Below are 14,867 nucleotides of genomic sequence, written 5' to 3'. Positions count from 1 at the left end.
AAACAATTCATAATTCAAATTATTGAATGCCAGTCTCTTACGGTTTAACATTATCTTCTACAAATAGTTAGATTAGTTAGATTAGGGCAATTATGCATCTGTGTAGGAAGTAACAAAACTATTTCTTAATTCCAGGACAGACAGGTATAACAGAAGGTTCAGAGAGTGTAATTGTATTAAAGTCCTGTTTAAGTTTTACATCGTGCATTTAATTATAACGCAATTTCCGAGTGATGAGTTGGCGCATTGAAATCTCCATAGCTGCCAGTTGTTATTAGGCATGAGTTATTCACATTGTACTGGAAGATTTTTTCTTTCACACTCTGCTATACTTTATTAAATTACATCTCAGTATTACTACAAAAAGTGAAGGGTAGCTACTAGATTAATTTAATATAGTCTTTATGCACAACCTTCCCTACCATCCTCTATTTTTTTGCTCCTGGGAAGAACAGGTGTTTGATAATCTCTCTTTTGCTGTACTCATATTTGCTTTAACAACACATTTCATCCTTCAAGCTGTTTATAGACAAGCTCAATGTCAGGAGATCAGCTCTGCCTCACATTTCTACTTGACATAATTCTATTTTGACCCACACATCAGCATTTTCAATTAGTTGGACAGTAGGATTGACGGCTTGCTAAACTCATTGTCGGTTAATCTATGAGCGTTCCCCTCTAACCCTACTAAATCACTGACTCTCCATCCGGCACGGATTACCCCTCAGGTCTCATGGGATGGGAGCGGCACGGCTGCACTAATCTACTGCTTTCTCAGAGCTGGGATCATTAGCTGGATTGGAGTTCTGTTCCGTGGCTTGCCTGGAGCTGGAGTAGATTACGGGCAGCACCAGGTGTTGTCCCAGCTGATGAAGTCAGTGGTACGGGGCGGTAATTTGGGGTGGGGTTAGTGGACTGTGTTGTGAGTGGGTTAATGAGCTGATGGATGGATATGCTGTGTGATTTAAAGGGATAGTTTGCCTATAAAAACAAAATTCGTCATTTACTCACCCTCATGTTGTTTCTTGTCTCGTCACACTCAATTACATCAATCACGTGAATGCATATTTTCAAATCAGTTGTGGCCTAAAGGTTAGAGAGTCAGACTTGTAACCCAAAGGTCATGGGTTTGAGTCTCAGGTCCGGCAGGGATTGTTGGTGAGGGGAGTGAATGTCCAGCGCTCTCTCCACCCTCAATACCACGACTGAGGTGAGACCCTTGAGCAAGGCACCGTACCCCCAACTGCTCCCTGGGCGCCGCAGCATTGGCTGCCCACTGCTCCGGGTGTGTGTTCACGGTGTGTGTGTGCACTTGGATGGGTTAAATGCAGAGCACAAATTCCGAGTATGGGTCACCATACTTGGCCACGTGTCACTTCACTTTCACTTTCATATTTGAGAAAAAGTCGAGTAGTTTGCATCACTGGAAGTTACTGTCGGTCATTTAAGATTTCTATCACAAAACAGTTGATGTATTAAATGTTTTGCTATTTACATCTTACCTCACTCTTTTTCAACATTAAACTAACGCTTCGTGCTGGAATTCACACAGTGCTTCTCTGAACAGTAAACCCTGCAGTAGGCAGGGTTTCTACAGGTTTCATCAAATCTAATTTAATGCTTTTTTAATGCCTTTTTAATGCCATATATATATATATATATATATATATATATATATATATATATTATTCAAAATAAACTGGTAGTATTATTTTTCTTCAAAACTATCTAAAAAAAATTTAATACCTGTAGGAATAAACTGTAATGCTTTTTAATGCCATTTAAGGCCTTATTTTTCGCAAAATCCATTTAATGACTTTTAATGCTTTTTAATGCCCTGTGGAAACCCTGGGTAGGGCTGGACAATTATGGCCTAAAATCAAAACCTCAATTAATTGAACATTTTACCTCAATTACTATTAATGAACGATTATTTTGTTTCTTATTATTATTATTATTTTTTTTTTTTTTTTTTTTTTTTTTTTTTTTTTGCCCTCATAGTTCACTGACAATGTTTGTACTGTAAATAAGATTGACTATTAAAGGTGGGATATTTTTTTTTTCTATTGAAAGAGTGATCTGACATAGCTCACTTTCAGCAGTTATTTTATCTATGGTTCGTAACATTTCTTACAGATTTCTGCTCGTTGTGAAACAGATAAAGATAAATTAGCACAGTACCAGTACGTAATGAGAGTGATTGCGTGTGTGAATTTGACATACCGTCTCTTTATTAATTGTGAAGCTGTGGGTTGTAAATAGTTACTTCAAAAGTAGAAAAATATATGCTATAATAGGTTTTGAGTTTCTAAGCTACTTTAGTGATAAATCACAGGACAGCGCTGACTAGTTTCTGCTCCTCAGCGCGCGCGAACTTCACGTTTTGCGCAGCTACTGTTTGTATGAGTGTTCGTGCCACAATGCAGCTGGAGAGCACGGTAGCTCGATATAATACACATCCGATCGTCTAAAGTCGCTTGAATGTCCAAACTGGCAAACCTTAAAACACATACAACTGACAAAATTTAGTGAAGATGCAATGCTCACCACCGCGCGCCATCGCTATGTGTTGAACCGGTGTTCACCTCCTTGTTGCTTTCATGCCACTGACTGGACGGGGCAGAGTCACGTGGCTACACACGCGGTAGTATGTATGTAAGTATTAAAAGGATTAAAATAAAATAACCGACATGGGAAAATTATGTTGGTTAGAGGTTCTGAATTTCGGTTTCGATTACTTTTCGATTAATCGTCCAGCCCTGCCCCTGCGTACTTTGATTTCATTGGCCATCTCAATAATTTTGACATTGCCGGGAGGGGGAAATTTGGCCATTTCTAAGTATTGTCCCCCTCAATGTCTATGGTGGTTACGGCCCTGCACCATGGCTGCATTTATTTGATCAAAAATACAATACAACAGTAATAATGTGAAATATTATTTCATTTTTTTTCTATTTTAATACATTTTAAAGTGAAATTTATTCCTGTGTTGGCAAAGCTAAATTTTCAGCAGCCATTACTCAAGTCTTTAGTGTTACATGACCCTCAGAAATCATTCTAATATGCTGACCTGTAGTAAGATACATGTTCTTGCATTTGACAATTTTTGTAAATGAAAACTTGCAATTTTTAAATTCGCTCTGTTGTCTTCCTTTCAGTCTAGAATGTTTGTATTGGATTTAAGCAGGTGACAGTAGTAAACACTGTGCTGTGTGAAAAAGAGAGTATAGCCTCAGGCAGCAGTGGAAAGGTTCAGTGAGGACTCGGTAGTAGTGAAGGCTGATACCATTGTGGGTTTTAGCTGCCAAATCACCGATGAGCTTAAAAAATGCCCCTTAAAGGCCAGGGACTCGACTGTTATTAAAACCAGTCAGCTCTGGTAGGAATAGACCAAGGGTTATTAATAAAGTCTGAGCTGTCACCAGTGTCCATAAGGACACATTTTAGTTCTTATTATTTTTTCCCTTGTCACTCTTCATTTTCTCCTCTGTCCTCAGTTTCTCTGTCCACCCAACCTCCAATTATTATCCCCTCCTTTCTAGTGCTTGTGCTCCCTTTCTATTCTCCTCCTCTTTTCCTTGATTAAGTGGAGATGGGAGCACATCTAAATTTAACCACACTTCATCTCCTAGCTCCCCCTTGCTGTGTCTGATACTGTTATGCCTCTCAGACTGATGGAGGGAAACTGCTTATAATGTCGGTGTAATTTTATATTGTGGGAAACAGTATTTTACCTACTACCTAGTTTTTCCAACAGTGTTTTTGTGTGCACTCCTCCCTCCATCTCATTAACTCTTTTTTTTTTTTTTTTTTTCTGCCACCCTTGCTATGTGCCTCACCCTTTTATTCGTATTCCTCAGCTGTTCTTCTAGCACTCACTTGTTTACAATCCTTTTCATTCTGTCATTAACACCAGCAGACCATACTTTGGTTGGAAAAGACAAAAAAAAAAAAAAAAAAAAAAAAAAGACAAAAACACATCTCTGTTTAAAAAAACAACAAAAAAACAAAATGAATTGTGCTTAGGGGGATTAAGTCTGATAGATGCCCTTTTAGGCCAGAACGATACATTAAAAGCTTTGCAGACTTGGTTTCCTGGAGAACCCTGATGGGTAGGTGGCATGGATGGATGGACAGATGAGCGACCTGCTTTTTTTGCCCTTGGGAATCTAACCACTAAAGCTGCATTTTAGTCTTGCGTGGTCATGCCTGCTAACCTGCGCGACTCTACTGTCTGGATCACCCTGATTGCTTCAGCTCTGCTATCACCCAGTCTGCTCAAACACCTGCTGACCTGGATTCACAGCGGCAGGCTGTCGGCTCGTCAGGCAGGTTCTGATCCAGAAGCACGGCAGCTTTGAGGAATGGAGTCTGCCAGCTGCATAAAAAACAGACAAACTAAGACAAATGAACATGTCAGAGTGCTCAGTGGCTGCACACTGTACTCTCTGACCTGACCTGATCCTCTGCTTCTCTGGTCTGAATGTCAAAAAGATTTTGTTCAGTGGAAGAACTCCAGAATTGTGGTGTTTGTTAAAGGTCCAGGGGTGCTTGTTTTATCTTTGACTCAAAAAGAATATGAATTGTGATGATAAAGAAGCAGAAATTTTAGCATGTGAATGTGAAACTACAGTATAAGAAAATAATCTGTAGAAAAATAATGTCCTGTCAGAAAATTACCTGTACGTTTACAGACATTTTCTTCAACCCTAAAACACAACAGAACGAAATGCATAATTTCAATTTCAGGAAAACATCTGTGAAAATTCAATACAGAAAATAATAACATTTTATTTTGCAGTGTCCTTGTTAAACATGTTACATGTAGTTACTGTAGTAATAACTATAAATTATGCATAATTACATGCAACTAACCCTAAACCGAACCCCAATCCTAAACCTAACCCTATAGTAATTACATGTAGTTAATTATTATTACACAGTACTTAAATGCGTAAATACACTGTAATAATGACAACTTGAAGTGTAACCCAGAAAATTCCTTCAAATTAACACAGTATTTTTACATTGTATTTTATTTGTATTTTTATTAACTAGATTTTTACGTGTTCTAAGCAAAATGTAAGTCGTTCTTCCTTGTGCAATAAACTTTCTGACATGATGCCATGTGTTGTAAGTGATTGTCAGTGTGTTGTGGATATGTTCTGGGTAAATGTTGCTAGTCATTTCTTGTTGGTTGCTACGGTGTTGGGGGTGGTTGCTAGGTAGTTGCTTACTGGCCCAAGTCAAAAGAGCTTACTTCTCAAGTTTACATGATATTATGGTCCCTAGTAGACAGATATGGTCTTTGGAATTTTTTTTCTGCCAATTTTATTGTCCACCAGGTTAAAATTATATGTCTGATTGATTTAAAAAGTAATAGTTATGACACGCAGAGAAACTAAAGACATTCCAATGGGACCATTCATGTCTTGATTGTATTAAGCCCATCTTTGAAATTTGGTATGTCTGAGGTTCATTAGCTTCTGCATGAGTACTCCCTGCATCTCTGTTAAGAGAGCCTGTCTGATTAGTGCCAAATGGCTTGGGGTGGAAATCCCAGATTACACATTCTAACTACTGCAATGACATAATGTGTTTCCATTAGGATCCTTTGTTGTGGATTCAATTTTAGGTATTTAGACAAATATAGGCCAGTGCTGCAAGCACACATTTTTTTTAACCAGCAACACCCCCAGCCCCAGCAAACGTAAACTTTTTTTATCTCCTTTCCTTTTAGGTCAGGTGACACTTCCACCATCATTTAGCTTGTGGCTTTTTCTACTCTAAAATTAGTTTCATTATCATTTCATCACTCTGAACCTTTGGGGTGAAATTCTTGATAACAAATGTTTTTCAAATGGAATAGGCATGGCTGAATTGCTACTCAAGCTTTTTCAGCATGTTACCAAATCTTTGTATTTGGGAATTCAGTAAAACTTGAATATTTCCAAGGCATGTTTTTTGAAGTACATTATGAAGGCCAAGATTTTAGGCTTGCTACAAAAAAAGTAATTTGGATACTTAAATGTAGCACATACATGGACAGCAGCAATTTAAAATAAATACAAAATTTAGAATAACAGAGGAAAAAAAAAACAGGGATATTTTAGCATCTGACAATGACAATACACTGTCCAGTGCTGCTGGTCAGTAATGTAATGTAGGATGTGGTTGGTTTATTCTGAAAAGGCCATAGTTCATAGCACCGTTAATTTCCCTTGGATGACATGAAGCTCCATTAATGTCCAAATTGTGCCACAGTGATTAATTTCATTTTGAAACATGCCACATTTGTGTGGACTTAAACCTAGAGACATATGCTTAAACACAAAGAGCTTTTTGTGATGAATGATATAATTTCCATCTTGGTTTGTTGTAAGAGGGCCAAGTCTCCATGCTTTACTAGAACAACTCTATGTAGAATGACATAGAAGTTTTCTTCATTTGTGGTTTACATTGTGCTTAAAGTTTTTCTCTTTTTCCCCCCAAGGACCCTTCAGTGGCCAAGGTCAGTGGTGGGAGGAAGAAAACGGTTTCCTTTAGCAGTATGCCATCAGAAAAGAAGGTGAGCAGTGCTGCAGATTGCCTTGCTTTCATGCAGGGTGGCTGCGAGCTAAAGAAGGTACGACCCAACTCACGCATCTACTCGCGATTCTACACTTTGGACACGGAGCTGTCCTGCCTTCGTTGGGAACCCTCCAAGAAAGATGGTGACCGAGCCCGACTTGACATCTCTGCCATTCGTGAGGTCCGCACAGGGAAAAGCACAGAGACCTTCCTTCATAATGGCCCATCGGATCACCTGGCTGAAGAAGCAGCCTTCTCCATCATTCATGGTGACGAGTATCAGTCTCTGGACCTGGTTGCTCTCTCTGCCGATGTGGCCAATATCTGGGTGACAGGGTTGCGGTACCTATTGTCTCACCCTGGTGCCATTGGAGGAGGGATTGGAGGGGATGGAGGGGTGGGAGAGGCCAGCATTGGAAGCAAGATGAGGCGGAACTGGTTGGCGACAGAGTTTGCTCTGGTTGATGAGGATGGACACGGAATTGTGTCTGAAGATACGGCAGTGGCCACCATCTGTAAACTCAGCCCTGGCATTAAGGAAGCAAAGGTAACACATTCTCTTATTTCTCAGTTTAAACCACAAAATCTTGCATTTCATGACTAAATGGGTTCAGAAAAAGCCAAACAATACTAAATATGTGACTCCCCAAATTGAAAGCAATCAGAAATACATATACTGCAGCAGTTTTTATGTAGGACCCATCAAATAAGAATCATACTACTGTCCTAGTGCAGTGAGAGATGAAAAAAACAAGCACTGAGAGAGCCATAAATGTGAGCAATATGATTAGTGTAGAATTTAGATGGCTCTTCCAGAGCTCTTCTCTCTGTATTACTGCTTATCTTGACTTCTTAGTCAACCCTGCTGTGGCACACAGCAATTGTTGGGTTTTGAATTTGGCAGTAGATTCATACGTATGTTTGTGTGTGGAATGGACAGCTGGGGACAGGAGGAAGACGGATAGAAGCCACAGGGCCAAGTCTCCAAGTATTTGTGACAGCGGGTGTGAGGCATCTGCTTCATGTGTCTAGAGAGACAAGTAAAGGCAAAAAGGGCAAGCTAACAAGGCAATGAGTAGATGACTGGATAGGAATAACTCGCTTTGCTTCTGGCTGTGTCCTGCTCTTGAAAAATGCTGGACACGATATAGGCCCTGTGAAGAGCTGCATACAAATTCCTGAATTTCTATGACTTGTGACATTTTGTCTCTCAAGATTCAAATCACTATATGCTGCAAGCTGCTTGTTTGATTTGCTTCTTGTCTGTGTAATAGTTTTGGACTGTGATTGCTCATTAAGTTTCAAAGTTCTATTCAAGGAAGAACCTTACCCCCCAGCATTTAATATTCAAGTAACAAAACCTGAAAAAGTGATGAGACAGGCTTACAACATAAATAGATGGTAATTACAGTAGACTGCAGAACTCTCAAGGCCTTGGTCATCAGTAACCATCTCTCACTTGACAGTAGTCCTTGTGTTATTTTGTTTATCATTCAGTATATACTTTCATACCATTCCCAATAGCAAAGCATTCCCCCTTGAGCAAGTGCCTTGGTCAGTAACACAATGGTCAGAGTTTGTGAATTAATCCTTTCCTAATCACAATTTAAAACAACACGATATGGGTTACTAGCTCGAATTGTTATCCATAAAAGATTTACCAACACAAATATGTGTACTTAAATGCATTAATACCTCTCTTTTTTCTTTTTATCCAGGTGCGTTTACGCTTTAAGGAAATTCAGAGGAGCAAAGAGAAGCTAACATCTCACGTTACCCTGGAAGAGTTCCAGGAGGCCTACTGTGAGTTGTGTACACGACCTGATGTCTATTTCTTGCTAGTGCAACTCTCTAAAGACCGAGAGTGCCTTGACGCTCAGGACCTGCGTCTGTTCCTGGAGACGGAGCAAGGTCTGTCATTGGCCACCACTGAGGGCTGCTTGGAGCTTCTTCGCCGCTTTGAGCCCTCTGCAGCTGGACGTGAGCGAGGTTTACTGGGCTTGGATGGCTTTACCCGCTACCTACAGTCAGCTGAGTGCCAGTTGTTAGACCCTGAGCATCAGAATGTGTGCCAGGATATGAAGATGCCCCTGTCTCATTATTTCATCAGTGCCTCCTACCGCTCCTACCTGCTGGATGACCAAGTGCATGGCCGGGCTGATCTTGGGGGGCTCACTCGGGCCCTGCAGGCTGGCTGTCGGTGTCTGGAGCTGGGGGTTACCGATGGGCCAGAAGGGGAGCCACTATTGGGTGTAGACCATGGTACAGATGGAAAGCATCTTCACCACCATCATCATCACCACCATCATCACCATCATGGTTCTGTTACTCTGCGCAGTGCCCTAGAAGTAGTCAACAAGTATGCTTTTCTCACCTCCCAGTATCCTCTGCTGCTGTATCTATGCCAGCGTTGCTCACCTTCCCAGCAATGTACTCTTGCGCAACACCTAAAAAAGGTTTTTGGATCCAAGCTCTATACCCCTGAATCTCTACCTGTCAGTCTGGGAGGTCGCGCAACCACTTTGCCCTCTCCAGAGCAGCTAAAGGGTAAGGTGCTTCTTGTCGGAAAGAAGCTACCTCCAGAAGAGGAAGATTCTGAAGGAGAGGTATCTGAGGAGGATGAGGAGATTGGTGGCGGTGGTCCACTGGCTGGCCGAAGGATGACTATCCCTGGGGAAGAGGAACTAGGGGTGGTCCTTGTTGTTCCCCCACCCCCACAGCCAAGGCGCCTCCGTTTGCGGCGTGAATTGTCCGATCTCGTTGCAGTTGCTCGTACCGGAAGTCGTAACTTTTATGCTTACCGGGCGAGTACTCAGCAGTCCCAGCAGCATTCTCCCCCTTCTACTCCTTCTACACCTGGTACACCTATGACCCTTGACCCCCCCTGCTGGACCCTGTGCTCTCTCGGGGAAGGGGAGGCAGGACGGCTGGCTAGCGAGAGCCCAGAGGAGCTTGTGTGCTTTACCAAGCGCAATCTAACCCGTGTCCGGCCCAGCTCAGTAAGGCTAGACTCTAGCAACCCAAACCCGCAAGGCTACTGGAAAGGAGGTGTGCAACTGGTTGCGCTTAACCAACAGACACCAGGTGCCATGCTAGACCTGACCCGTGGCCGTTTTATGCAGAACGGTGGGTGTGGATATGTGCTTCGTCCAGCAGTCATGCGAGAGGAGGTTTCCTACTTCAGTGCCCAGTCACAAGGCTGTGTGCCTGGCGTACCACCGCAAACACTCAGGGTGAAGGTCATTAGTGCCCATAGTCTACCCAAGCCACAAGGCTCTGGTGCCAAAGGTGAGGTCATCGACCCATATGTGGTGCTGGAGCTGCATGGTGTGCCTTCAGACTGCACAGAACAGAGAACTCGCACTGCTGCCCAGAACCAGGATGACCCACTGTTTGATGAAACCTTTGAGTTCCAGGTGAGAGAGAAAGACTACCACATCATGAATGTTAAATTATTAGATTTATTTCATGTGTGATGTTAGAAGACTTTATGAAACTAAAGCCGCCTTTCCACTATCTCTGACATTCGCATATGATTTTTGCATTTTGCCCCCTAGTGGCAGCCACATTGAACTTTCAGACTGGTTGTGAAGCAGCTGTTAACCTCTGCAGCCATGACCTTCTGAGATATTCACCATAGTAAAATGTAGTGTTGTCAAAAGTATCGGTACTTCGGTACCAAGTCGGTACTGAAATTTTGAAAATGTGACGATACCAGCATTTCTGGAGTACTGGGTATATTCGGCACCCACTGATAGGGCTGTGCCAGTATTTATGTAAATATGACACGAGTGAAGCACAAAGCTTTGTTTACAGAAGAAATAGGCTAATAGGCTAGCAATTAAATGTGACATCGCAGCCATGGAAACATTTTGGTTCATGCCGAATGAGAGAGGTAGCCTACGTGAGTCCATACATTTAAGCTTTGTCGGCTTTGTATTCTGTTTTGCGAATCGCGATCTGGTCACCCGATTATCAAAGAATATTCCATTAGTTATTCCACTGAACATGGAATCTCTGTTTCTTTTCCCAAATCTTCACTAACGCAGGGGTTTATAAATGTTTCTTCCTTTGGTTCGCTTTTAATTAGGCCTATTATATTCGCATTCTTTACTGTGGTAAAGTAGAAAAAACACTGTAGGACAGAAACCTTTTTGCTTGCACGTCAGTTTCTGTTTAACAGTTTGTGCCTGTTATTAGACTTTATAAGGCGCGTCAAGTTTATTTGTATAGAGCGTTTCACACACGCCGGTGATTTTTAGTTTCGGTTTCTCTGGCAGCGCAAAATCAAACATAGCCTGAATGTCTGAAGATAAAACTCACTCTTCAGACCTTTTACAACAAGTGTCACTTGCTTGTAACATCAGGAGATAACATGAAGATATTATTAAAGAGAAATGGTCTCTTTCCTGCTCGTGTCCCACATCCCTCTCAAAGCGCAGAGTGGTAGGCTTTATGACGCATCTTTGTGTGGAAATAAAAAACGAATGTTTTTTAGAATAATACTTAACTTTCTTATTATTTAGGTTACCATTATTTACTGATATTTATTTCATAGTTTTACAGGCTGTTGTGTGTCGTTTCACTGAAGGAATAGCTAAACACGCACGTCTGTTTCAAAATGTATGTTTGAGCATGTTCATTTATTTTTTTATATTTCAAAATGTATTTCATTGAGGTATATATGCTCACACAAACATACACACACACGCTCCAAATATTTATATGTATGATTACAATCATATTTAATATGTTTTTAAAAATAGGCTAGTTAAATAAAATAGTAAAATAGTTCCAACAGATTTTCCTGTGGTACCGAAATTGGTACCGAGAACCGTAAAATTTTACTGGTATTGGTACCGACTACTGGAATTTTGGTACCGTGACAACACTAGTAAAATTAATGAACAATAAATCTATAAATATATCCAGAAAAAAAACCCGCAATACATCTGAAAGAAGAACATAGTAGGTTTTCTAGGACTGATCAATGTAAATAATTATTAAACAATTTTAAAATAATTATTACTGACAGAATTATTTATGACCGCCCATTTTACAGAAAGTGTTTTTGAAAACAAAAATTCCACATATGACCAGAGCTCCGCACAACTCTCCATTGGAGATGAAGGGCTTAGGGTCTGTCGTTTGATGTTTGTTTGAGGTAGTGAAAAGATGGCATAAAAAAGAGATTGGAAGTTGAGACATGGGACATATTACATGATATCTTGCCCTGTGGTTTTTGACCCTGTGTTCTGTGGTGTAGTCAATGACGTGCAAGGTTATTCTGAGTTTCTCTGTCTGCATCAGTCTTGAGGGCAGAAATCAGAATGCTTCAGTCCATGAGGTAGCAACTGAGCCATGTTTCACACTAATTACCTACTGCATTCAAAATTAACACAGTTCCGACTGAGCTCAGCTATGCCATATCTGTTCCTGGTTGGTGGAATGACCTGCCATGCTCTATCCGAGCACCTGAGTCTTTAGCCATTTTCAAAAAACTTTTTCGTCAACACTTGACCCAGTAATATTAGCACTTTTTATTTATATTTTACTTTGCTTTTTTTCTATTCTTTCTCCATCTATTTGTGTATATATAAAAAAAAAAAACAAATAAAAAAAAAAACAAAATGGCTGAAAGCTATTTTTGCTTTTAGTGCAGATGTGAGACAGAATCTGTTCGTTTTTTCTAAAGTTTTTTTTTTTTTTTTTTTTTTTTTTCAAAAATAATATTGTGCAGATTTTCTCTGTATGTAGTAAAGACATAAACATATCCTGAGGGTATGTGGTGAGTTTACAAAGTGTTAGCTCTGACAGGTTGCTGCATTTGCGTTCATTTTTTTTGCATGCATTAGCCTGAGCTGACAGCCATAACAGAAATGTATAGAGTACTGACCTGTCACCCACAACCAGAATGAGGTTAATGGATGCCTCATGGTTGCATGGGGATGACGCAAATGTGTGCAACTTAACACAACTCTTCCTAGATCTGTAATTAGGGAAGATCTCCATCAAAACTTAATAGCCTGCTAACACAAATGCTCTTGCCCTGGATTTTAGTTCAAACCTACGGTCTAGAGATAACTCATTACACTGCTTTATAAGTGGGTACCAGTTTCTTCCAGCATAATTCTTTTTTTTAATGACGTGACCTTTCTTTTAGCAGGGCCTAATTACACTTGCATGCCAAATTTAGACAGCTTTAATTAAAAGATGCAGATTAAGGTAGTTTCTTGGCACAGGTGAGAGCTTGCTTTACCTGTGAAATCTAGTGCAATGGACACAAACATGCAGAGCTCTGGGTGTGAAGCAAGACTGCTTGAACCAAACCACTAAATTTGACATGGTTCATCTGGGGAGAGTTAGTGTATGTTTGAGTGAATTATCTTGCTTGTAATTTTTGAAGTGTAAAAAAAAAAAGATGTTTTTGTCAAGTACAGAGACACATTCAAGCACTCCATAAAATGCTGTCGTCACATCATTTTGTCACTGATTTGTTTCAGTGAACCAGAATCCATTAGTTGTGCTAGTATCTTTTTTCTTTAAAAAGCAATGGGTACAGGCTTGACAGATCTGTTTGTCTCTTGTCCCTTTTTGGTCATGTTAAAAATCCTATGCAGAACTGCAAGTATACAACACAAACAAAATATCACATTAAAGAGCACTAGAATTAGACAAAGCTTAAAATATTAATTACAACTAAAGTCTATTTTGGGGGGATTAAATTAAAGGTTTCGGGGATACTTATTGTGTTAATAATGTTCGCATTTTTTCATGCACTTACTTTACTATGCAATCATCAATAATTAGATCAACTTGAAGTTGTTAAAATAAAGCAATATTTCCAGCCCATACACGATTATTCAAAAATAACTGGTTTGATCATCATAAACGAGCCATATCCTCCGTGTTTGAGTGCAATGATTGGATAGCATTATATTGTAGGCAAAAATGGATGGTATTATAATGCAAAAATAAACAAAATAACATTAAAAATAAAGTTAAATCAGTCCAATAATTCCATGGCAGTAACTTGAGCTGCCCTTTGCTCGTAAATCTCATGACTGCCAACACCGGCAGCACTGACAATCGTGTCTCTCAGATAATGTTACACAATAAAATAAAGATGACATACATAGCAGGGTATCATGTAAGTCGAAAATAAACAGTTTAAAAATACATTTATTGTTAAGTTCAACTAAATTAGTTTAATTTTCTTCTCAAAACTGGCATCTGTCCATTGACAATAATTCCGGCAGAAATTGCTTTACGCTACTAATCGGTGCCGGATGTGACAACACGTGGACTGTGATAAAGGCCTTTTGCATGTGGTTACGCTATACACATTGTTTGTGTTTGTCATGTTCAAACCTGTTAAATGCTCTGCACCGCTGCTGAAGATATAATAGACTGCAAAAAAAAAAAAAAATATTAGTGTTTAATTAAGCACTTTATTTCTACACTTTTTTTGGCTAACAGAATGTAAAGCAATGTCAATATAAAACTCTCACAAGATAACAGCAATAGTTTTACAGTATGAATCTTCAGATACTTCCATGTTCAGTAAAAAATGTACATATGTGCCTTTTGGATTGGCTTTTACATAATAGCAATACTGTTCTGTAAGTAGACAGTGTTAAAAAAGTGTGGGTGAGACTTTGCCTTGGTGCTTATAAATTTAAATCCCTGCTATTGTTATTTAAACCAAAGACTGTGCCATATGGTTATTTGAAGAGGAGGTTTTGTGAGGGATCCAGTGAAATCACAAATAGATCTCTCACGCACACACTTATTCTGTCCTGGGGGATTGTGCCTCTTGTTGTTTTCATTTGTTTGTCTCTTGTTGCTTGGAGCTCGAGGACGTCATACAATTATAAGTCATAGGAGGTTGTACACCTATCAGAGTCCCACTAACAAACACACGCACATGCACAAACACACACACACACACACACACACACACAGGAACAAGTGTGCATCCCCTGGTGGGATCTGATAGAATGCTTTTTGCATCTCTTCCTGTGGCCTTTTCCACTAAACGCAAGAGAGCTAAAGTCACTGAGAGCTCTGTGCCCCTAATGGTGCCAGTCTCACTGTCAAGTCAATTCAAATGTATTTGTATAGAGCTTTTCTCAATACAAATCGTCTAAAAGTAGCTTTCATGATTTTCATTATGTTAGTGTTTATAATATTTTATTATCTTTATGCCTTATAGTCACATTTAGTAGATTATAGCTGGGTGATAATATAGTTTACATTTTGTGATGATGACGATCCAAGCAATTGAGATTTGCTAT

The 14,867-nt window shown here is 39.9% G+C and overlaps 1 protein-coding gene across 3 annotated transcripts in view; it reads left to right on the top strand.

Moving 5' to 3' along the window:
• plcl1 (phospholipase C like 1) overlaps positions 1 to 14,867 on the top strand; it is a 75,837-nt gene that overhangs the window by 45,482 nt on the left and 15,488 nt on the right. For 2 of the 3 annotated variants that reach the window (XM_051905416.1, XM_051905415.1), the window contains exons 2-3: positions 6,494 to 7,117; positions 8,289 to 9,986. The exons of the other annotated variant lie outside the window; for it this stretch is intronic. In XM_051905416.1, coding sequence (XP_051761376.1) covers positions 6,494 to 7,117; positions 8,289 to 9,986 — 2,322 coding nt within the window. The remainder of the gene's footprint in view (positions 1 to 6,493; positions 7,118 to 8,288; positions 9,987 to 14,867) is intronic. 3 annotated transcript variants of the gene reach the window in all.

This window comes from Ctenopharyngodon idella, chromosome 9 (genome assembly GCF_019924925.1).
Source record: "Ctenopharyngodon idella isolate HZGC_01 chromosome 9, HZGC01, whole genome shotgun sequence".
NCBI classification, from domain to species: Eukaryota; Metazoa; Chordata; class Actinopteri; order Cypriniformes; family Xenocyprididae; genus Ctenopharyngodon; species Ctenopharyngodon idella.
The sequence above is the reverse complement of the archived record's forward strand: the minus strand, read 5'-3'. Positions and strand labels throughout refer to the sequence as shown.